General features: G+C 39.0%; 1 protein-coding gene across 3 annotated transcripts in view; it reads right to left on the bottom strand.

The window, feature by feature from the left end:
- Positions 1-24,871, bottom strand: part of erp44 (endoplasmic reticulum protein 44) — a 92,998-nt gene that overhangs the window by 52,673 nt on the left and 15,454 nt on the right. Inside the window, exons 1-3 of one of the 3 annotated variants that reach the window (XM_059655416.1) lie at positions 14,642-14,756; positions 5,434-5,506; positions 1,480-1,519 (exon numbers count right to left, since the gene is read on the bottom strand). The exons of 1 other annotated variant lie outside the window; for it this stretch is intronic. Coding sequence is in view for 1 of the 2 variants with exons in the window: in XM_048524138.2 (XP_048380095.1) it covers positions 1,480-1,519; positions 5,434-5,506 (113 nt within the window). In the remaining variant the exon portion in view is untranslated. Of the gene's footprint in view, positions 1-1,479; positions 1,520-5,433; positions 5,507-14,641; positions 14,757-24,871 lie in introns of those variants that run through there. One more of the 3 variants, XM_048524138.2, reaches the window with a different exon arrangement.

Here is a 24,871-nt window from a genome sequence, read left to right as displayed (position 1 = left end):
CTTAAAATATTCCTTTTCTTACTTCAAAACTGTTCAACGCTACATCCTTCTATACTGAGTGACATCACCACTACCTCGCTCCCCCCCACCACATCTCCCTACCTGCTAGGCCTTGTTTTCCTATGTCTTTCACTATTGTCACCACAATTAGACATGCAGAATTCAACACAAGTGGTAAATTTCAATATGTTTCCCTAAATTCGAAACTCAGACGATTCAAAGACTGAATCGAAGTTAGGTCAAAATTAAATTTAAATATCACATCTTACCACTTTGAGAAACTCTGTTTTACCTCAACAATTTGCTTACACCCTTCCAAATATCCCTCTATCCATCAGGTTACATTTTTGTAACTCCACTCACCATCATCTTAGCCAAGAGTCTCTCACATGGGTGACTGTCTGTGTGGAGTTTGCACATTCTCCCTGTGTCTGTGTGGGTTTACTCCGGGTGCTCCGGTTTCCTCCCACAGTCAAAGATGTGCAGTCTAGGTGGATTGGCCATGTTAAATGCACAGAGATATCTAGGTGTTCAGGTCCACTATACCTTGAATGTGGCAACGCAGGTCGATACAGTGGTCAAGAAGGCATACGACATGCTTTCATTCATTGGGCAGGGTATTGAGTACAAGAGTTGGCAGGTCATGTTACAGTTGTATAGGACTTTGGTTTGACCACATTTGGAATACTGCGTACAGATCTGGTTGCCACATTACCAAAACGATGTGGATGCTTTGGAGAGGGTGCAGAGGAGGTTCACCAGGATGTTGCCTGGTATGGAGGGTGCTAGCTATGAAGACAGGCTGAGTAGATTAGGATTATTTACATTAGAAAGACAGAGGTTGAGAAGGGGAGGACCTGATTGAGGTCTACAAAATCATGAGAGGTACAGACAGGGAGGACGGCCATAAACTTTTACCCCAGAGTGGGGGACACGATTACGCGGGGGTTACGATTTCAAGGAGAGAGGGGAAAAGTTTAAGGGAGATATTCGTGAAAAGTTCTTTACACAGCTGGTGGGTACCTAGAACGCACTGCCAACAGAGTTGGTTGAGGCGGGCATGATAGTGTCATTTCAGCTGTATCTTGACAGATACACGATGGGCAGGGAGCAGAGGGAATCAGATCCTTAGAAAATAGGTGACAGATGTAGATAGAGGATCTAGATTGGTGCAGGCTTGGAGAGCCAACAGACCTGTTCCTGTGCTGTAATTTTCTTTGTTCTTTGTTCAACTTTGGAGAAAGAGAGTGATTCAAAGTTTAATTAAAAACTCAGGAATCAAGGCAGTTTTTAACATGTTTAACTGAATTTACCATGTAACATGGTGGGAACAACATCACAAAAGTTACAGCAGTTGCTGAAAACTTACTAGTTTACAACAGCGAAGAATGACCAATAAACACTGCCTTGCCAGTGTCACCATAGCCTGAAAGGTAATATGGATATCAATCTTCAAACCACACATTATGTTTCACTTACCAATCAGCATAAAAATTGACTAGTGCAACATCTGCATTGCCTGTGATCAGGGGCAAGGGTAGAAAGGGAAGAGGGGGAAGAGACAGAGAGAGATAAGAAAAAGTTTACAAGAAATTAACTAATCTACAGTTCTTTCCACAACACAGTTAAACTTCTGATCATTAGCTAAAAGACATCACTACAATGTTGGACTAACATAGATATTACAAATCATATGTTTATAAGTAAAAACACAGAGGGTGGAATTTAATGGTCCCCTGGATGCAGGCTGCAAAATGGTGGCTGGGGGAAGATATGTGGGATATTGAATGGGAAGGGCGCACACGACAGTAAGGTATATGAGGAATGAATGCCTTTCCACCTGGAAGCTTGCAGTGGTTACTTAAAATCCACGTAAGTGTCTCATTCTGTCAGCACATGCGTTCGAACAATGATGAGTATGGGCCATGCCCGTGAATAACCCACCAGGTAAACCCTGGCAAATATCCCCAAGGCTTCTTGGACAGTAGTGGGGGTGGGTTCTTCTTAACTAAGCAGACCAAACTTCGTACATAGTGCATCAAATACTCTCTGACCAGTGCCCGATACAGCTGTAGCAAGATGTGCTGGATTTTCTGCTCTAACTCTTTTCAATAAAGGCCTGCACTTTACTTTCCTTCCGAAAGCAGCTCCTGATTTACCGCATGGAGTGTCTGGAGCTGCAGATGGACCCACTATGGAGCAGCTGTGAGGAACAGAATGTCATAGATGTCATGTACATTAAGCTTGTCACATCACCAGTAAGGACTACACAAGGTCCCTCATGGCACGCAGATGCAAAAGGTAAAGTCACATGGGATCTATGGTCAGCTGGTAAGATCTTACTGAAAAGTGGAGTAGGCTCAAGGGGCCAAATGGTTTACATCTGTTCCTTTTTCTGATGTTCTTGTGGATAAAGAACTGGCTTAGTCATAGGAGACAGAATAGTAGCAGAAGAGTGTTTTTCTGACTGGAGATCTGTGACCAGTAGTCTTCTGTAGGGATTAGTGGTGGACCTTTGTTGTTTGCAATATATACAAATGATTTGGAGGAGAATGTAGGTGGCCTGATTAGTAAGTTTGAGGATGGCACAAAGATTGGGGAAGCTGCAGTTAGGGAGGAATGCTGCCAAGGGATACAGAATGACATAGGCTGGATATTTTGGCAGAAAAATGACAGATGGAGTTTAATCCCAGACAAATGAGAGGTGATGCATTTGGAAGATCCAATGCAGGAGGGACATATACAGTCAATGGCAGACCCCTTAATAGCATCAACATACAGAGGGATCTAGATGCACAGGTCCACAGTTCCCTGAAAGTGACAATACAAGTAGATAAGGCAGTCAAGAAAGCATACTTGCCTTCATTGCTTACGGCATAGAGTATAAAAATTGACAAGTCACGTTGCAGCTGTAAAAAAACTTTACTTAGGCCACATTTGGAACATTGTGTACAGTTCTGGTTGCAACACAAGGTGAATGTGGAGGCTTTGGAGAGGGTACAGAAATAGTTTACCAAGATGTCTGGTTTGGAAGGTATTAGCTGTGATGAGATTGGACAAACTTGATCTATTTTCATTTGAGCATTGGAGGCTGAGGGGTGTATTTACAAATTTATGAGATACATGGATAGAATGGATAGTGAGAGTCCTTTTCCCAGGGTAGAAATGTTAATTACCAGGGGGCATAGTTTGAGGGTAAAAGTGGCTAAGTTTAACAAGAATGCGAGCAACAAGTTTGTACACAGAGAGTGGTAAGTGCCCGGAGTTGCATCACAAGAGGTAGTAATGGAGGCAAATAACAACAGGTAATGTTTAAGAAACTGATGCATGAATAGGCAGGGAATAGAGGCATATGGGCCATGTACAGGCAAAAGGTTTTTAGTTTTGAAAGGCAGTATGTGTCAGTGCAGTCCTGTGGGCTGAAGGGCCTGTTCTTTGTAAATCCTTGCTGGACATGCCTGGTGATTTCCTTTTAATTCATGTACAAGGATACCTAAATTTTTCTGCAATGAGCATTCAGCAGTCCCTCTCCTTTTAATGATTTTTTTGCTTGTTTATTCTTCTTACAAAAATCTCTATCTCAATTTTCCCACACACTCCATTTGCCAATTCTTTGCCCACCTGAATCCCTCTGCAGGCTCTATAACTTCTTCACAAATTGCTTCCCAACCCAACTTTGGGTATCAGTAGCAAATATGGCTACAATATATTTGGTGCCTTCATACAATTCATTCTAAGTCATATTAAATGAATGAGATTGCAGCACAAGTGATAAATCCTCCATTTGTTACAGTTTGTAAACCTAAATATTATCTATTTGTTCTGTCTCTGTTTGTTTGTTGCCCCAATTCTTGAAGCATGCTAATATGTCACCTCAGATAACGTGAGCTCTTATTTAATGCAGTTAACCTTTAAGGTTGCACCTTATATAATACTTTTCGATATCTAAATGCATTATATCCACTGGTACCCCTTACTCACCCCACTTGATATGTGCATAAAAAGAGCTCTAATAAATTTGTAAAATGCTATTTCCCTTTCACAAAACACAATTCATTCTTAGAGGTTTTTTTAACGTGTTCTGCTCCCACTTCCTTCGACCATAAGACATAAGACCATAAGACACAGGAGTGGAAGTAAGGCCATTCGGCCCATCAAGTCCACTCTGCCATTTAAATCATGACTGATGGGCATTTCAACTCCACTTCCCTGCACTCTCCCCGTAGCCCTTGATTCCTTGTGAGATCAAGAATTTGTCGATCTCTGCCTTGAAGGCATCTAACGTCCCTTAACAGTGGATTCTAGCACATTCCTCCTCCCCCCGCCCCATGACAGATGTCAGACAATTGGCCTATAGTTTCCTGCTTTCTGTCTCCCTCCATTCTTGAAGATTCCGACCTGCCCTTAAAACTCAATTCTCTTCCCACCAGAGCTATATTGACTGGTTTTGATGAGGCTATTTCAACTGCTTCAGTGATGATCCTGCTGCCATGGTAATCGTCCCTGTTCCCAGGGAAAGGGAATCCAAATTGCTATGGAGGTGGTGTCATCCCAGGGCCAAGCTCATCCACATTCATTAAATTCCATCCTCAGTAATATAATTCCTAGAGCATGTGGAAAATTACCATTTTAAATCACAGGATTCATGTAATAATGACCTTCTTTTTGAATAAAATGTACGTAAAATTTCTTACCTGGTGGTACAATATAGTAATTGACTTTCGTTTCACAGGCATTTTAACCAATTACAATAGAAGAAAATTTGGATTTTTAAATAGTGATGCTCTAATTTCACTGTACAGTTCAAGCTTTGATTCAGCTAATCAGAGAAGTTCTGGTTCATGTATTCATAATTAAAAATAGTTCTTACATTACCCTTAAAACTAGGTGCAGTGTGGCAAAAACTGGGAATGTTGAATGTAAATTAAGATCGGAAATAACATGGAATTCAAAGATACATCTCCCTAAGCTCGAATCATTTATCACTATTTAAAACTGTTGACCATTATTCCAGCACATTTTTGAACACCTTATAAGTTTTTTTTTTAAATGCAGCTGAAAATGAACTTCAATTGTCAGAAGACTGCCAACTGAAAAATGAAATTTCATAATACTGGAGAGGACTGTGTATCAGCCAAACCGAAGTAACTGGATGTCTTGCTATTCAATCTACAAGACTGCATCTTTTCTAATTGCACAAAATTGTACAATTTTGTAGTGCAAAACAGACTAGTCAGTTCATTTTCCTTTTGTGGGTTTCTGTAAAAAAGATGAAACATTTAATCAAACCCCTCAGCACTTCTTCAAAGTCTTGCATTTCTGATTGTTTTTAAATATGATATAGTTCTGAGTAGATTACATTCTAAGAGTATATACAAAGTCCATTCCCAGTCTCATGAAAAAATTTGCATAAAATTCTGCAGGACCACTTACCTAAGATTTCATCAATATTTCCACTATCAAGATTTACTATTTCGCTATGAGCTGATGTATTAAACCACAATGCCTGAAAGTAACAGAAAACAAAGTTTCTTAAAATGATAGTATAACATTGTTTTCTTTATTTAATGGTTGCAACTAATAAGGACAACCAACTAGTTTGTAACAGTTCCATATAACAAAAAAATTGGAATTAACTTTCTGATACATCATCTGAATCTCAAGGGAGTTGAATCTTTGAACATTTCTGCTCAATAAAATTAATTCACATTGCACTTGCACAAAGAAGAAACTATAAGAAGCGTGACAATTTCCACACTAATTTAACTGTGAGCTGATGAGACCACAATTTCTTAACGTGCCTTCCTGGAATAATTTTGGAACCATAGTAACTGCATATTATGTAAACAAATACTTAAAATATAAACATTATGTCCACTTTCTCAGTCTTTTTGTTCCTTTTGCCCATTTCTCTTTGAAAATAGAAACACTTTCTTAACTTCTGTGACACAATCTAGTCTGGATTGACAAAAATTATTTGAAAACATGGCTCTTCATTGGCCTAAAGAAAGGCCTGTTTTTTCGCCAACTAAGGCATACAACAACGCAATGCTTCTGGGAGTTATGACCATGGTATCAGAACTATGACCACATCCAGAATTTCATCCATCAAGTTGCAAAGTTAATAGCATTCATCAACTGTTTAGAAAAGGTACAACAGGAGGCAGATCCAAAACACTTGTTTTAAAAAAAACAGTAAACAGTAAAAAAAGGAACGAATGAGCATAATAGCTTTTTCCAGCACATCATTCAACATTACAATGCAGAAAAGAAGTTCTGGACCAGAACTGAAGGAAAACAAGTTCCACCTTCGCATCAGTCAAAATTTCACATTTACTTCAAGAATGCGAGAACATCATAGTTTAAATTTTAATTCAAAAGTAGAAAGCAAGTAGTGGCATCTGATCGAAACATAGAAAATCCTGAGAGGCCTTGTCAGAATAAGTGAGGAGAGGATGCTTTCGCTTATGGGAGCACCTAGAATTAGGTGGCTGTTTAAAAGTCAGAGATAGGTCATTTAAACAGAAATGAGGCAAAATTTTGAGGGTCGTGAGTCTTTGGAACTTTCTTCTAGAAGAGTGGTGGAAGCAACATCCTTCAATACTTTTAACGCAGAGGTAGATAGATTTTGTTAAGCAAGGGGTGAAAGGTTATCAGACAGAGGCAAGGACGTGGATTTGAGGTTACAAACAGATCAACCATGATCTTATTAAATGGCATAGAAAACAAAGGATAATCCTAATCCTAAATCATCTTTGCATATAAATGATAAAAATGTTTACAATTTAGCAAAAAGGTTGATTTGATGGCATCAAAATGATCCAATTTCAATTTGTGTTAATTCATTACATTTCTGGATGCAAAGCATTTCAGTCTTCAATTGAAAATTTTGTTGCTCGTGATCTACATTAACTGACTAGGGCTTGTCTCCTTTTCTGCTTTCTGCTTCCAATATATACATTTTTCTGATGATTCTTACTTTTACACATTGTGAGGGCTGTACATTCACTGAAAGAATTAAGTGGTTCACTCCAAACGATTAACTGTTCAGCAAATTCACACGGCTGTAATTCACTTTTAACAACTAGGTACAGAGTTTATTGCTATAAATGAAGCTAAAATAGAAGATCACTTCATGAACGTCAGAATTTTTTTTGGTATCTTACTTCTAATAGTAATCCAAGTTATACTACACAAAAAGGCCCTTTAGCTTTTATGAACATTTATTTTCCAAATGCATGTAAGGCACCCAACTGACATCACTGTCAGATTCCATCAGGGACAAGCTCCAGAGGAACACAAACACATTTTTCCTTACTGCCTAGCAATCTACAGCTTTTATTTACTTTAAAAGATATCAGCTGAGAGTACAAGTCAAATGTCAAGCTCATAATAGGGGAAAGAAATGCTAAATAAACCTCAAATTTTAGATATCCAGAAAACTTTGAGTACATTGGGAATAGGTATACAGAGACAATTAAAAAGTATTTCGGAAGACAGGGTTACCATAGAAAACAGGGACACTTTTAAGACCACTTTGTTAATTCAAGAAGTGCAGTAATAAAAACACAGATGCAAAGAGAAGGTCTGCAGAGGTTAAGAATAAAAATGTTTTGTTCACGTATAAAAACTGGTCTATGCATGAAGTACAAGGTTAACATTAGATGGAGTAAAAGGGTGAACAAAAAAAAAATCAAAATGCATTCAGAATTTTTTTCCGGAGCAAAAATGCAGTGAAACAAGGAGCTAGGTTTTCCTTGTTGAGGTGGAAAGTGATTTTTGGTTTCCTGATACAGTGACACCACCTCTTGTCTGACAGATCCAATCCATGCCACTTTCATGGTGGGATGCCAGGGATCAAGGCCACAACCTCTCACAAGGTGGGAATGGACGTGGGTAAATGCGGGCAAGTTAGAAGTGCCACCTCTACTCACTGGGACATCTTCCCAGTTCCAGGTATGACTTAACGCTTGTTGCATTTCTGCCAGGCCCCTTTCACATTTCAATCCCATTATCAATGATGTCCATTGTTCAGGAGCTCAATAATATTGCAGGGACGTCTTTAAGATGTTCATAAAACTGTCAAGCAAAATAAAGTCATTCAAAATCCACTTGGGAAACATAATTCCTATTAAGAGGTCATAAATCTCTTGAAACAAAACATACTTAGTCTCATTGATAACTATATCAATAAGCCCCCATGAGCTGAATCCATAAGATTCCATCGTACAACTGTTAAAAAGGCTTTTGGAGATTAATGCATCAAGACTTTGAAAGAGTGAAACACACAGCTGACCTTTTAATCAAAGGATTCAACCTCTTGTTACACTGCTTCCAATGCTGAACAGTTAAGCTGAGCTGTTGATCAATAAAGATACCAAAGCACAGGATACAATTGACACAGCAAAACCTGAATTTCAAAACTTCAATGCAGAACAGCATTTTATCAACTGGTTAAAACAGTAATACACCTGACGACATTTCTACTTTGGTAAATGTAATATTCATTAGCCTCTCGAAACAAAATAAAAGAACAATCTTAATTAAAAACGTATGTAAAAATCTGAGTTCCTTCTCCTTCAGAAGCCACAAAAATGCTCCTCGGAGCTGAAATTACCACTGACACAATGGAGATGCCAACTTTGGAATTGCTCAGTGCAGCCTTGTCTGCTTGCACACTTAAGAGATATCAGACAACGAGAATGGAGGCAAGAGTCCCAGAAACAGGTCCCACCTGCCTTGGGTGTTCCCTGTGTCACATTGAACAAAAGCTGGTTCAAGAACTAAAAAGTAATATTAAATGAAGAAATCAAAGGATTGTGAAGGAGTTCAAACAATTTGTTTGTACTGGTTCGAGGATTGGCTAGACTTCTCATGTTCCCCCCCCCCACCCCCGAGGTAAAATTTATTGGTCAAATTGAAACTAAACAAAAAAAAAATGCCAAGAGGCAATAGAAAGGCTGAAGGCAACCAAGGTCAGTCAAGATTCTGCATCAGAAATAAATACAAAATCATCAATTATGGCAAGTTAGATTACATGGCATCGTACTATAGGATAAAACAGAGAGCTGCAACCAGCAACACAACTGCACCAGTGAAGAGAACAAATAGAAAAACACAACCAAGTGACTAGTGAGTGATTAATTTTAATAAAAGCTCATTCTGGTTACCAAATGAGAAAGATACATTCAGTTATTAGAGGGGATCTAACAAAGGGTACCTGAACGAATGGTTGATATTCAACATCTAAGTTGTAATAGAGATACTTCAGAAGCTAAATGTCTATACTGACTAGATCCTCATCTTTGTGCCTTCTGAAGTATTAAAGAGTAGAAAAACAACAATTAGATCATTGACAAGAGGACATAAATTAGAACTTAAGAGGCTATGTCATGACCTTCGACAAATGATGAATTAATGAAATGAATCTCTGGCAGAATTGGCCAGCAAAAACAAGTCAGATGAATAATTTCCTCCAGATAATGTTTGTGGAGTACCACAAAATACATTGAGGGATGTGGTGCTACTATGAATCTCAAGTGTTTTCAGCTCCTGTACAGTTTTACATTTAACACTTCTGTATGTCAACATAAGTCAGTGCCTTCAGGAATGGAGAACCAGTGGAAAAAAGATCGAAGGCTCATCTTCATTCTGCTTGATTAGATTTGGCTGACATTTACAGGACGTTTAATGCAGTTACCATTCAGACAGGAACATGAAAGGCATAAAGTGTAAGCAACTTGCACTAGAAAGACTGTCAGCACAGGAGCTTGTTTATTCCATTGCTGTGAAATATGTTATGCTGCAATAAAATTTTCCTTAAATTCAAAATAATAACAGTAAATAACAGCTCTCTGGTGAGTTGAAAATCACAAAAGGAGCTCATGGTGGGGGATGAAAAAGGGGTGAGGGGAGCAATGAAGGTATTAATTCTAGGTCACAGTCTGGTGTATAAGAGACGCTAAAAAATCCTGTTAAGAAGTCTATGGAAGGAAATTGAATTCAATCGGTATTTAATCGTATAAAATAATTCCCCTCTCAGTTTCATTTTGTTGTTGAGCAATATGACTAATTACATAATTTTGAAGTTTAAAAAAATGCAGTTGCGTGAGCATAACTCTAATCTCAGTCACTCTTGCCTCAATTCACATCAGATGGAGTAACAGAACATGGCAAGAGAAGATAACACATGTTGCTGTCACATGGGCTCTGGCTAGATGTGGGTGGGAGTGTGCAGCTGCAGTTTGCTCAGCTGCCACACAGAAAACAGCAGGAAATGAATGCATCACAGCTTGAAATAAAATTAAGTCGTTTTAGCAATTCTACCACTACTTATCAAACTGAATTTGTCTGGTATAAACTAATGTATGAAAAATAAATCCGGAACTTACTTTTAGTCAACAGACAGCAAAAGACCATAATTTATTCACCAGACTTAAGTTAACCAGTTCTAATTTGTAGTAACAGAGTAACACTACTGTACACTAGAGGGCATGATTTTAGATATTTCAAACCTTAAATTCAACACAATTACAATCAGTGCGTCAATCTGTGGACTACAACAGCACTTTCAATAAGAAAACAACTACAGCTTTGTTTTAAGACACTGCAGTTATGTCTTTGTCACAGAAACAAATATGAATCATGTTTAAAATACGTTGCAATTTTTACAGCTAACGAAAGCTGTTCACAAAGTATTAAACTTGACTGAAGTGTTTTAAAACAAAGCTGTACTTGTTTTCATATTGAAAGTGCTGTGGAAATCCAGCTATTGACACATTGATTGTAATGGTGTTGAATTTAAGGTTTGAAAAATCTAAAATCATGCCCTCTAGTGTACAGTAATGTAACTCTGTAACTACAGATTACATTATATTTATTAATCATTCTTGTAGCCCCCAAGGCACTGCTTTAACACTGCCTTTTAGTGCAATTTGTACTTGTATTGCCTTTGCCTGACAATTTATTCATGCAATAAAAGAAACTTGTGCAGGGAATTATCAATTTAAAGTGCCATTTAATTGCACCATTTATATTCGGCTGCAGTTTAATTATAATAAAAGCTAAAGTTGTACTTAAGGCACATCATTTTAATCAGTATTAATATAGAAAATCAAGTTTAATTTCTGAAACGTAGTTTTCACTTCTACATTTTCTGTAGCCTTTAATATTTTTTCTCTATAGCCTTTTAAACTGACTTGGTTAGCAGACACACGCTGTGTTGTCAATAAGGGAGCTGTGGCAGGCTTTCAGGCAGTTCAGTGCATATAAAAATTTGCCTAATGCAATGAAGGCTTTCACCTCTAATGTATGGTGGTGCCTAGAGGATATTAGTAATCCGTTCTCCGTTTGCTGTAGGTTTTCCAATTAGCATTTACATCTGGTATGCAGCATAGTTTGATAGCTGAACTAATTTCTGGCAAATCTGTTTTCTCCGACTTTCCTTCTTCAGGGAAATGCCACAGATCCAAAGCAGACGCTATTTAAATGAATTGTAACCTTTTTTTTAATAAAAGCCCAACAGTCATCTTTCCCAGACCTAATCCAGATTGACACGCTGAAGTTAGTGCCTTGAGCTACAAGACCACAGGAGTCCACAGATCATTCCTGTCCCTGATGTACTCTTGCTTCTCCATGTGTGCTTATCTTGTTGTGCTTGGAGACTGAACATCTACCCTCCAGAGCCTGGTAATAGACCTGCATTTTCCTTTGTTTGCTGTTTTAATGTAATAACCCCGAGAGTAAACCATTTTACAATCACCCTTGAAATTTTGTCTGAAAGCCATCAATCAACATGCAGTGCTGTGGGATTACCTACAGCCTTCTAACAAACCAGGACAACAAACAGGCACAGAAATTTGTCGCAGTTTCAGAGAGAAACTTTTCCTCAATAACTATCATGAAGTTTGCATAAATTTACTGTGTCTGTACTTCAGGTCTCTTCTCTTGTTTAACAATAAGACAGACATTAAATCATATAATGGACCTACTCATTGAATTTTGTTAAAAAAGACTATATTTGAATGCTAACATAAAACAAGTTCCATTGTTAAGTGCAAATTGGTGCAAACTAAAATCCTCCTACCGGGGTACAATTAGATTTGGACTTTATCTCGCTTAATGAGCCACACAACATCCTAAAGACTGTATTCAAGAAACTATATAAAATTCCGTATAGAACATGCACATGAAACAAATCCCAAATGGACATCCAGCAGCATTCCTATAAACACAGTGAACAGAGAACAATATTTTAAATTGTAAATTTACTGAAGGAAAACAGTGGAGGCAAATGCAAGGTGATGCATTTTGGAAGATCCAATTCAAGAGCGAACTATACGGTAAATGGAAAAGCCCTGGGGAAAACTGATGCACTGAGATATCTAGGTGTTCAGGTCCACTATACCTTGAATGTGGCAACGCAGGTCGATACAGTGGTCAAGAAGGCATACGACATGCTTTCATTCATTGGGCAGGGTATTGAGTACAAGAGTTGGCAGGTCATGTTACAGTTGTATAGGATTTTGGTTTGACCACATTTGGAATACTGCGTACAGATCTGGTTGCCACATTACCAAAACGATGTGGATGCTTTGGAGAGGGTGCAGAGGAGGTTCACCAGGATGTTGCCTGGTATGGAGGGTGCTAGCTATGAAGACAGGCTGAGTAGATTAGGATTATTTACGTTAGAAAGACAGAGGTTGAGAAGGGGAGGACCTGATTGAGGTCTACAAAATCATGAGAGGTACAGACAGGGAGGACGGCCATAAGCTTTTACCCCAGAGCGGGGGACTCGATTACTCCGGGGTTACGAGTTCAAGGAGAGAGGGGAAAAGTTTAAGGGAGATATTCGTGAAAAGTTCTTTACACAGCTGGTGGGTACCTAGAACGCACTGCCAACAGAGTTGGTTGAGGCGGGCATGATAGTGTCATTTCAGCTGTATCTTGACAGATACACGTTAGGCAGGGAGCAGAGGGAATCAGATCCTTAGAAAATAGGCGACAGATGTAGATAGAGGATCTAGATTGGTGCAGGCTTGGAGAGCCAACAGACCTGTTCCTGTGCTGTAATTTTCTTTGTTCTTTGTTCAACTTTGGAGAAAGAGAGTGATTCAAAGTTTAATTAAAAACTCAGGAATCAAGGCAGTTTTTAAAGCAGCAAGTTAGCAACTAAGAGAGAAAGTTTTATGGTGGCATTTGTAGGAAATACTGTTGAGGCAATCCCAAAGATATAGCGGAGGGGTCACAAGGAAGAGCAAAATTGGAAGGCCTAAGAGTTCAGGTTGAAGTCCAAGGCACAACATTATGGTAAGAAATTCAATTGAAGGCCACGTGATGAAAAATGACTGACTCTACAGACACATAAGATATGAAAAGGACTTTTAATTCTTGGGTATACGACTAGCAGCATGGGAGGCAATACCAAGGTCCATTTCAATAGCTTGGCATCATTTACATGGAAAAACCTTCCTCAACAGGGGTGTGAAGACAACTTGCAAGATGGAATTATTGCAATACTGGGTTGATTATGTTCAATGTTCAGATTGACAGGAAACTCCAACCCAAATGCCTACCCCTAACACCATAATTATTTTCAAAATGTTTTTTAAACTCACCCATGAAGTCAGTCACTTCCACTCTGACAGCTTCCGATAAAGAGTATCCAGAGTGGACATTATAAAAGTTAAAAAAAAATTTCAACTGTTAAGTGTTTGGGATATCCTAAAGTCATGAAACGTGAATATAATGCAAAGCCCTTGTATTCTTTCTTCCACTGGGGTGTAGGAAAGTTTTGTGGAGCCAGGTAAGAGGAAGACGGCAGGGTTGAGCAGGTCAGATGTTGTATTTAGAATAATACAACTGCCTCAGAACTATCAATGTTGCAGATGAGCAAAGCCAAAATTAAAAGACATTTAAAAAGAGAGGGAGATTAGATAGGAGCCAAAAATTCAAGATGTTGAATTTGGATTTCTGAATGTTTTCTATCTCATTCCTCCCTTAGGATATTACTTAAAACTCATTGTTGGTCATCCTTCTTAATAGCTCCATGTGTGGTTTGGAGCTTAAAATTTGTTTGGTAGCATTTCTCTGAAGTGATCTGAGATATTCCACTAGGTTAAACATTTTATTTAAATGCAAATTTTTGTTATGAGGGAATAAAAGATGGAACAACAGCAGACATTAAGTCAGTCAGTAAACATGGAACATTGAAAAGAATTGAGTAGCTAGGAATTAGAGACAGGACTGATAAACAGGAGGATGGCCACATTAAAAAAAACACAATTGGCAAGGAACAATTGAAAATACAAACTAAAGTAACAAAGGGATTGTGGTTGGGAAGTGGCTTTAGCTGGAATGAGAAGGTAGTTCATGAATGGACTAAATTTTAAAAAAATTGTGCTTGTTGAAAGAGAGAAGATACTTTTTGTGATAAACACTTTTTAAAAAATCCTTTTCTTTACATTTCTTCTCTTAGAAGGCTGTGTGTCTTTGGAATGCTCTTTGTCAAAAGGCATTGGATGCAGAATCTTTAAAGGGGTTTAAGGCAGAGGTAGATAGATTCTTGATTAACAAGGACATGAAAGACAACCAGAGATGCGACAGAATGTAGAGTTGAGTTAAAATCAGATTAGCCACAAACTTATTGAATGACAGAGCAGGCTCGAAGCGTCAAATTATCGACTCTTGTTCCTTGTTTGTTTCTTTAAACGCGATATGGTCTCTTCTCTTGCGGAAAAGATGAATTTAGTTGAAAGCTCTCAAATTCACTTTTATCCTTCAGGCTCATTTTTCTTCCCTGAGAAAACTTGAAAAATTGGGAGGGAGAAGCGAGATAGAGAGACAAAAAGATAGAACAAAATCAAATGAGGAAGCTCAGGTAAACATTCAATTTGAAAGTAAATTAATATTTTTATGAAATGTGTTTAGCCAGCTGGTGTGGGAGAGACAAAAAAAAACTTCAATTTGAGATATTGCACTAAACTGAAGTCCTGGGCTTTCTTTTGGATAGTAAGAAGTTTTTTTAACTGTTTGAATGTAATATCTTTTCTTAAAAAAAAACACTCTTCCAGAGCTAACAAAAAATGCATTCATGGTAAGGTTCAATAACTTAGCAGGATTTTCATAGAAAAATGACTGGGTATTGGCATCTGTCCAGAAAGAAAGGCACAAAACCTATTCCCTGGCTTTTAACAGTATAAGAAGTGACTTTACAGATCCAACTGTTCCAGTTTAATTTTATGTTTCATGCAAGATTCTGACAGTTCTGGTCAATACTCCCTGCTGATATAACAACAGCAGGGAAATCATTCAAGTTTACACCCAACTCGAACAATGCCAGCTCAGCAATTTGAACCAATAAACAACCATAATTGTGTGGTACTGCAAAGGGAGGCAAAATATCTGATAGAAAAATATCTGGCTACAAACAGAGAAGGTAAACAGTAGTGAAGGCAGTATTTGGTATGCTTGCCTTTATCGGTCAATGCATTGAGCATAGCAGTTGGGAGGTCCTGCTGCAGCTATACAAGACATTGGTTAGGCCACTTTTGGAATACTGCATTCAATTCTAGTCTCCTTACTACAAAGAAGGACGTCGTGAAACTTGAAAGGGTTCGAAAAAGATTTGCAAGGATGTTGCCAGGGCTGGAGGGTTTGAACTCTAGGTAGAGGCTGAACAGGATGGGGCTATATTCCCTGGAGCATCGGTGGCTGAGGGGTGACCTAAAATAAGTTTATAAAATCATGCCGGGCATGGATAAGATGAACAGTCAAAGTCTTCCTCCCAGGGTACGCGAGTCTGAAATTAGACAGCATGGGTTTAAGGTGAGAGGATAAAGTTTTAAAAGAGATCTAACTGGCAAATTGTTCACACAGACAGTGGTGTGTGTATGCAATTAGCTGCCAGAGGAAGGGATGATTATGAACGGGAAGGGTTCAAGAGGGATATGGGCCAAACGGTGGCAAATGGGAGTAGACTGCTTGAGAATATCTGGTTGGTATGGACAAGTTGGACTGAAGGGTCTATTTCCGTGCTGAACATCCCTATGACCCTATAACCACAAAACACTGACGGTCAAATTAACATCTTTTAAGCAGCAATATAAGATTTTTATTTATTCATCCACAAAGACTTCAGCAAAATCAAAACTTCTCACTCCGATATAAAAACGTACAAAATAGAAGCAGAAGTAGGCCATCTGGCCCCTCGAGTCTGTTCCACCATTCAATAAGATCAGGGCTGACCTCGTTGTGGACTCAGCTCCACTTAGCCGCCTGCTCACCATAAACCGCAATTCCTTTACTGTTCAAAAATCTATCTTTGCTTCAAAAGCAAACATCCAATGGAGGTGGCCTCAACTGCTTCACTGGGCAGGAAATTCCACAGATTCACAAGTTTTGTGAGAAGAAGTTCCTCAACTCAGTTCTAAGTTATGATGTTCGTGATTAAGACAGACCCAAAGAATGTCAATCCAAATTTTGTCAAGGATATGTGGAATACAGAAAGTTCTCACTTCAAGTTGTGGCTGGATTTCTAAAATCATGCTTAAGTGAAACACACATCAATAGTCGTGTTAGTTTCTGTAGGACCTTAATTTGGTAAACAAGAACATGAAAGAAAACGTAAACTTGGTCCTTACATCACTAGTATTGCGCCCGTGATCATGTTTCCTAAAAATTCAGAGTTGTTGCTGACCGTTGATGGTCCTCAACCCTTCAAGTTGTGGCCTCTTCCCAACTCACCTTCTCAAAGCTTCCTTCTCCTAGGCTTATATTCCCATTCAAGATCCATATTCAGTCCAAAGATGGAGCTTGGGTCATGCAAGTGCTGCTAGTCCAGAAATTTATAATCCATGGTTTTGTAAATACTCCTGATTTTTGCTTGTCTCTCTGGAAACCTCACCGTGAGCAAGGATTTGGGAAAAGAGCAGCAAGGAGAAGCAGTTTTGAAAACCATTGTTTTAAAAAAAAATGTGGAAGTTAAAAGCTCAGCATCACTTCCATGAAATCAGAGATCGAACTTTGAACTGAATCTGTACCTCAACACAAGACCAGGTCAGGGAGTCAGCCATCACAAAGTCACAGAGACCAAAACATTTCAAGGAGTTAGATTTAGTTCTTAAGGCTAAAGAGATCCAAGGGTATGGGGAGAAAGCGCAAACAGCATGCTGAGTTTGGCAATTAGACATGATCATATTGAATGATGCAGCAGGCTCAAAGAGCCAAGTGGACAACTGTTCTCATTTCCATGTTTATAAATTCATCTGCTCCTTCTACCTACACTGACTAACTTGCTGAATGGCACCAAAGTACTCCAATTTTAGCTACTATTTTCAGCAATGGCAATTTTTTTTCAACACAGCCAACTGTAAGAGTTTGCACAACAAACTTAGTAATTTGGTTATTAGTGGCACAGATATTCTGGACAAACTAGAAACAGTATAATCTATGGAAAACCAAAACACACAAGAGTGCTAAATGAGGATGGCAAAACATCCACAATATCCTAACTGAAGTATTGTTGAAAAATCAGTGTTAAAGCTTTTTGTCTTGCACTTGACAAATGGACTCCGAGTGCTAATTAGTGCTGTCTTCATCAGGTATAAATATTGGTCATCTACTTGAATTGGTATTCTCGTGAATTGTCCTGATGAATATAAGGTGAAAAGCCTCAACAAAATGTAGTTTTCTTCAGCAATACAGAAGTTCTGTACCACCAAATGATTCTTTGTATACCAGTAATTAAAGAGTCAGTAGACAATGAGTAGATCCCACATGATAGAAAACAGATCAATTTGGAAACTTACTTTAATATGGGATTCCATTAAGCCACTCTGCCTAATTGCTTTATGTCAGCATTTACACTTGACTCAAGCCTCCTGTCACACCTCTATTATTTATAAACTAATTAATACACTTTTCTGTTTCTTTCTCCTTCATCCCCTTTGCCTCGTTTTCCCATTTCCCCATATAATTCATTTCAATTACATTTTATGAGAATGCACCATTCCCAACTGGATTTAATCATGACTATTTTACACCTATGAGCTCTGAATGTGGACTCCCTCCAACAAATGTGAAGGAATACTTCCCACTTGCCTGGATGAGCACAGCTGCACCAACACTCAAGAAGTTTGACACCATCCAGGACAAAGTAGCTGCTTGTTTGGCATTGTACCCATCAACTTCACTATTCACTGCTGCCCAGAGTAGCTGTGTGTACCATCTGTAACATGCACTGCAGTAATGTTCCAATACCCCTCCAATTGAACCTTCCAAACCTTTCACACTCCCACTTAGAAGGAAAAGGACAGCAAATACATGGGATCACCATCAGCCTAATATGAAACGATACCTACCATTCCTTTAGTGCTTCAGGGTTCAATGTGGGGTGAGAGAGTTACACATAAGCATCATTTGTTTAAAAGAAAGCTTGAACTTAACTTGGTGCAAAACGCATGGTAGTTTATTTTTGTGAAAGGGTTTAGAAACTAATTAGGTCAGTGGTCCAGAAACATGACATTTAAACCAGTGCGTGTTTGGATGCAGGTGAGTGCAAAGACTCGTGGATTGTTAATGCAAATCTGTTAAGTCGGCGGTAACTTACAAAAAAGAAAGAAACCATTAAACTGTTAGATTTAGAAGAATCTACCGTGTGCAAATATTTTTTAAACTTCCATGGGTTTTTGGGTCAAAAGAGACCTGAGTGGGATCAGAAACGCTCCTCCAAGAAGAAAATATAGTTTTCCCAAAAGAGCTGTAAACAATCTCTTTGAAAGAGTTTAGTTCAAGAAATTTATAGATGAGCACTTGTTCAGAAACTTGCATTGGTCATTCAAAGCTGAGAAAGTCCAACAGCTCAATTGAGTGTGTAGTCAAGGAAGAGGGCTGCACAGTTTATAGGACAGGAGGTGAGAAGAAGCAGTTAAGTCAAACAATCAGATTAGACAGGGTAACCAAATTTCTCTGAACTTTGAGTGCAGGGGAGATGGGATTTTGTTTCGTTGCATCTTGAAATCTTTCAAACTGTGTTACATGTGTGTGGCTTGATTTATTTTATTTGTTTTCTTTTGTTTGCTTAATTCACTTGTTTTATTGTTTAAAAACAAACCTGCAGCCTCATTTGCTTAGGTTTCAGTGAAAGAATGTTACAGTACATTAACAAAATTAAAATATGATCCAGCAGGCCAGATTTCATTCTTGGACTGGACTTGTCCAATGTGGAAACATCAACTAGGATTACTGAATGGGTTAAAATCCTGGAACTCCCTTCCTAATGCCATTGTAGGTATCACTACACTCCAATATTACATAAAAAGCATACTGTGTGGAGGTTCATACATGCTGATTTGTATGCCAATGTACTGACTTTCCACCATCCATGCAGTTCAAAGTCCATGCCGCAGTCGACAAAATTCTAGAGAACCTAGCTGAACGCCATTTTCTCTAGGTAACTGGGGATAGACAAGTTCTGGATGGACCCAGTGATGCCCATGAACAAATAAAAAAGTACCTGGCACAGCGGCTTGGTAGTTGGCAGTGCTGCCTTAAAGCATCAGGGACCCGGGTTCAATTATACACTTGAGCGACTGTCTGAGTGGAATTTGCACATTCTCCAATTTTCTGCATGGGTTTCCCCAGGCGCTCTGGTTTCCTCCCCTGGTCCAAAGTGTTGGCTAGGTGGATTAGCCATGGGAAATGCCAGGCTTCTGGGAGTATGGTCTGGGTGGGATGCTCTTTGGACGGTCAGTGTAGACTTGATGGGCTGAATGGCCTGTTTCATGCTGCAGGGGTTCTATGATCTACCCTAGCACATCTATTCACAATCCTAAGGCTTATATTAGACCCTGAAGTCTGTTTTTCCACCCCGCCCACCCCAAACAAATTACTAGACTGATGAATTATTCCTGGTCAGTATATTGCCTCAGTTTTAATCTCTGCGAATATATTTACCATTCTCACTGATACCTCAATATCCCATTTATAATAATGTTGGCCAGAACCATGTAATGTACTTCAGGTAAATCAAAATTCCAGACATGTTTAACACAACTTCTCTCCCATAAACATACATGGAATAGTGTAGGTTAGATGGGCTTGAGAACGGTATGACAGGTCGGCACAACATCGAGGGCCGAAGGGCCTGTAATGCGCTGTAATGTTCTATGTTCTATAAAGTCATACAGCATGGAAACAGACCCTTTAGTCCAACCAGTCGACACCAACTATGTTCCCAAACTAAACTAGACCCACCTGCCTGCGCTTGGCCCATATCCTTCTGAACCTTTTCTATTCATGAACTTATTAAAATGTTTTTCTAGATATTGTAACTGGACAGGCACCCGCCACTTCCCCTGACAGGTCATTCCACACCCACAGTGTAAACAAGTTGCTTGCCATGTCTTTAGGATTTATATTATTTTGTTAAGTATTTTGATAATTACGATTAAGCCAATTCTTTTTGTTTATTTTTATTTTGTCTGTATTTTAACTGTGGTAGTGTAAAATAAGATATTTGGCTTGAAGTCAAGTAGTTTGACCAATCAAATGCATCAAATTCAACACCTTACACTTAACTTTAAAATAAGAAGATGTTAGAGTCCAGGCTATTTTCATGATGTATTTTGAAGGGGTTTAAGTTTCGTCCATAACAGTAGCTTCAACCGTAAAACTCTTTCTGGTTCAGTAATTTGTACTATCTCTCACTCTCAGGTTTATTCCACCTTAAACATCTTGTATCATCACCTTGAGCTGAAACTTCAATTTATTCAAACACTCCTGTATCAAACTTAAAATCAACATCAAGGTAAGCAAGTTCTATTAAGCTCAAGTGGCGGGGGTTGGGGGGGGGGGGGTGAGGACGAGGAGGAGGAGGAGGAGGAGGAGGAAGAAATCACAAATTTCCAAGGACTGCCTCAGGTAACTTTTCCAGTGGTGATAGTTTCATCACATTATCATCTTTGAACGAGTAAGCATTTGTCTTTTTCCTCCACTAAAGCTGTGTCCCTCCTCATATTTTAGCATTATTAAAAATTAGCATTTTTTCATAGCTGGGCAGCGCCTGTGAGGCTTTGTTATTCAACAGTGCTGACACTTACTGTTAGTACCTGCCATTTGGCCTACTTTGCGTGGTTTGCCATGTGTGTCTTTAAGATGTTTATAAATTATAAAATTGTCTGCCTAAAATCATTCTATAATGGAGAGCTGACTGCTGGTAACAGAACATAGGGATCCTGCGCTAATGTTCAAGGATTCCCTGAAAAAGCCTCTCTCTGCCTGGTACACCATTGTCAGTGGGAAGTGGAAGTCATTGATTGTGATGTTTAGAGTTTCTACATCAAGAGTGTTATTGATACCTTTGACACTAAAACAGCCAGCATCAGAAAGGAGGTTATCCAATAGGCCTTAATAGTGACTACCCCTTCATCTGCACCTATTGTGGGATAACTTGCCAGTCACAGATGGATTGACTAGCCATCATGGGCTCACAGCTGATGAATTCAACCTTCCTAAAATCTTAACCTGTGAAGAGAAGTTAATAAAGCAGATGAATCTTTTCCTGTGAAAAGATTGTCTCTCTCCTCTCAGGTATGCAACTCTTCCTGGTTTCTGCTTTGAGCACAATTTGACTTGCTTTCTCCAAAGTCAAGTCTTCTTTGGCCTATGATAAATCTGACAAAGATTCATCAATAATTCTGACATCAAATCTGCCTCTTATGAATTCTGATTTCACAGCTCCATAGTCAGGACTTTCCAATAATCAATAGAGGTTATGAATACAATTAAGTGGAGTTCCTTGGTCACTGAACTCTTTAGTTAAATATTGGTCTTATAACAAAAAATGTCAGAATAAAAGAATTATCAAAGACGATGTGGGATCAAATTCTCACAGATGCTGGAATCTGCACTGGAAACAAAAATATGCTGAAAGTCACAATGGGTCAGAATCTATCGACGGAGCAAACTAACGTTTCAATTCTGGGTGATTTTTCATCAGGGCTAACATGAAGCGTGGAGGTGACTATTAAGATCCTCTGCCTCCCAGTGCTCCACACACCCACTATTGCCCAAGTAATACCCTTTCCACACTTCACTTCAGCTCTGATGAAGACTCATCTTGACTGGAAGCATCAGTTTGCTCTCTTTCCATGGATGCTGCCTGACCTGCTATGATTTCCAGCACTTTTTGTTTTCAAAGACTGCTAGCTCTTCTTCAAAAGTATCTGTGTGTTCCTTTACATTTGGTGATTTATAACGTCATTCATTATAGGATCTAATGCATTTAATTGTTCAGCTCAAGTTTTAGTATTTCAGCTTGAAATAATTCTGTATCTTAATGTTGGAACTGTACAGGACATTGGTTGAGCCACCACTGAAATACACTGTGTAATGCTGGCCTCCCTGCTTTAGGAAGGATGTTGTGAAACTTTGAAGTGCTCAGAAAAGATTTACAAGGATCTTGCCCGGGTTGAAGGGTTTTAGCTATAGACAAAGGCTGAATAGACTGGGGCTATATTCCCTGGAGCGGAGGCTGAGGGGTAACCTTACAGGTTTATAAAATTATGAGGGATATGGTTAGAGTAAATTGACAAAAGGTCTTTTCCCCCCGGGGGGGGGGGGGGGGGGGGGGGGGGAAGAGTCCAAAACTACAGAGCACAGGTTTAAAGTGAGTGGAGAAAGATTTTAAAAGGGACCTAACGGGGGCGACCTTTTCACACAGAGGGTGGTACGTGTATGGAAAGAACTTTCAGAGGAAGTGGAGGAGGCTGGTACAATTACAGTATTTAAAAGGCATCCGGATAGGTAAACGAATAGGAAGGTTTTAGAAGGGCATGGGCCAAATTCCGGCAAATGGGACTAGAGACTTATTTAGGATCTCTGGTTGGCATGGACAAGTTGGACCGAATGATCTGTTTCTGTGCTGCATATATCTATTTCGCTAACCGTTTTCTTGAAGATATTCAATTCTGTGTTCTGTTTGGCCCATCTCTGACATCTAATGTCTGAGGTTGTATTAAGTTTCTTGCCATTTCTTCTTAACAGGTCATTTATTCCTACTACTTGTATGGAGCAAAGGTCTTACGGGGAAAGGCTGAGGGACTTGAGGCTGTTTTCATTAAAGAGAAGAAAGTTGAGAGGTGACTTAATTGAAACATATAAAATAATCAGAGGGTTAGATAGGGTGGATCGGGAGAGCCTTTTTCCTGGGATAGTGACGGCAAGCACGAGGGGGCATAGCTTTAAATTGAGCAGTGAAAGATACAGGTCAGATGTCAGAGGTAGTTTCTCGACTCAGAGTAGTAAGGGAATGGAACGCTTTGCCTGCAACAGTAGTAGATTCGCCAACTTTAGGTACATTGAAGTCGTCATTGGATAAGCATTTGGACGTACATGGAATAGTGTAGGTTAGATGGGCTTGAGATCGGTATGACAGGTCGACACAACATCGAGGGCCGAAGGGCCTGTACTGTGCTGTTATGTTCTGTGTTCTATTAATGTAGTTGTAATTTTTTTAAGCTCTTTAGTGCTGTTTTATCGCAATGCCATATTATTGTGCTAGCTTCTAAGAATTTACACCATAAAAGCAATATGTATCATTTTCTTCTAATGAAGTTTCAATCCTCTTAAATAACAACAGTGTATGCCTATACTGCTTGCTGGGGTTTTCCTGCCTTTCTACTATCAGGGTAATGGCTTCCTGCCTTCGTGGGCTGGTGGATCTTTGCTGTTTCTTCATAGTTGAAATGGATGCTTTTTTGTCTTTCACAACTGATACCCAATACTGGACCCTACATCTAATTTCATAAACAAACGTCCGTGATTGCTAGCCTTGATAGCCAAATCCATGGTCTAAATTATAGATCTCCCATTGTTATCACAGTTTAAAATGTCTTCCATTTACTCGTCAGACTCCATCTTCTAAATCTTTCAAATGGTCTTCAATCAAATATGCTCGGTGATATTTCTGATTTTGGGGCCTTCGTGTAATTAATTTAATAGCCCTTGATTTCACTCCTTCAGTCATGCCCTATGGTGTGCTATCATGATGGTGGTAGCTCTCATTGTGAATGGATTGTCACTGGTAGCTCAATAACCAGTGGATAGCGGTTGAAAACATTTGACAAAAGATTTTACAGGATGAACAGATGTCCCACTTTTTTCAGGAGTCCAGTTTCTTTGTAAACTGCTATCCTTCCCAGCCTGATCTTTTTGTGATTAAAGTTTTTTCTTCCTTGCCTACAGGTGCCTTTAACTTTACTTCTGGAGTTCCGAAACAGCTTCTTTCCAGCCAAATCCTGAATCGCTCCTGCTCCAACAGATCCTTCATCTCTAAAGATTCTGTACCTGCCAAGTGTGGCTAGTCATTTTACTATTTTAATAATTCTTTACACACTCTGCCCCTCATCAGCTTGGTGATAAAGCTTTTTGTGTGGGGTACTGCAATTACCCTGCTGTTCCTTTCAAGAGTTTTGCTGTCTGCTTAAAGTAGTAATGTCCTTAAAAGTCTTTGTAATTCTCCGAATCCCAGCGCTTGATCTGCTTTTCATGGATACATTAATCACTTACAGTGATTTAACTGTGTTCTTAGATCCTTTCCTCCTCAAGCCCATATTTATATTACTCAAGAAAGGAGATAACCAAATGCAGACAACATCAGGTCTATGCTGCTTGGCCTGCTGTGTTCATCCAGCTCCACACCTTGTTATCTCAGATTCTCCAGCATCTGCAGTTCCAATTATCTCAGGTCTAGTAGACTGACTTTAGTACCTCACATCTTAAAAATACATACACTGGCAAGGTCATGTGATAAATCATTAAATTCAAACCTGAGGAATCTCTAAACAACCCAGAAAGCAAAGCCTATATAATT

The sequence above is a fragment of the Stegostoma tigrinum genome, chromosome 2 (genome assembly GCF_030684315.1).
Source record: "Stegostoma tigrinum isolate sSteTig4 chromosome 2, sSteTig4.hap1, whole genome shotgun sequence".
In the NCBI taxonomy this organism is placed as follows: Eukaryota; Metazoa; Chordata; class Chondrichthyes; order Orectolobiformes; family Stegostomatidae; genus Stegostoma; species Stegostoma tigrinum.
Note: the sequence above shows the minus strand (reverse complement) of the source record. Positions and strands in the feature narration are given on the sequence as shown.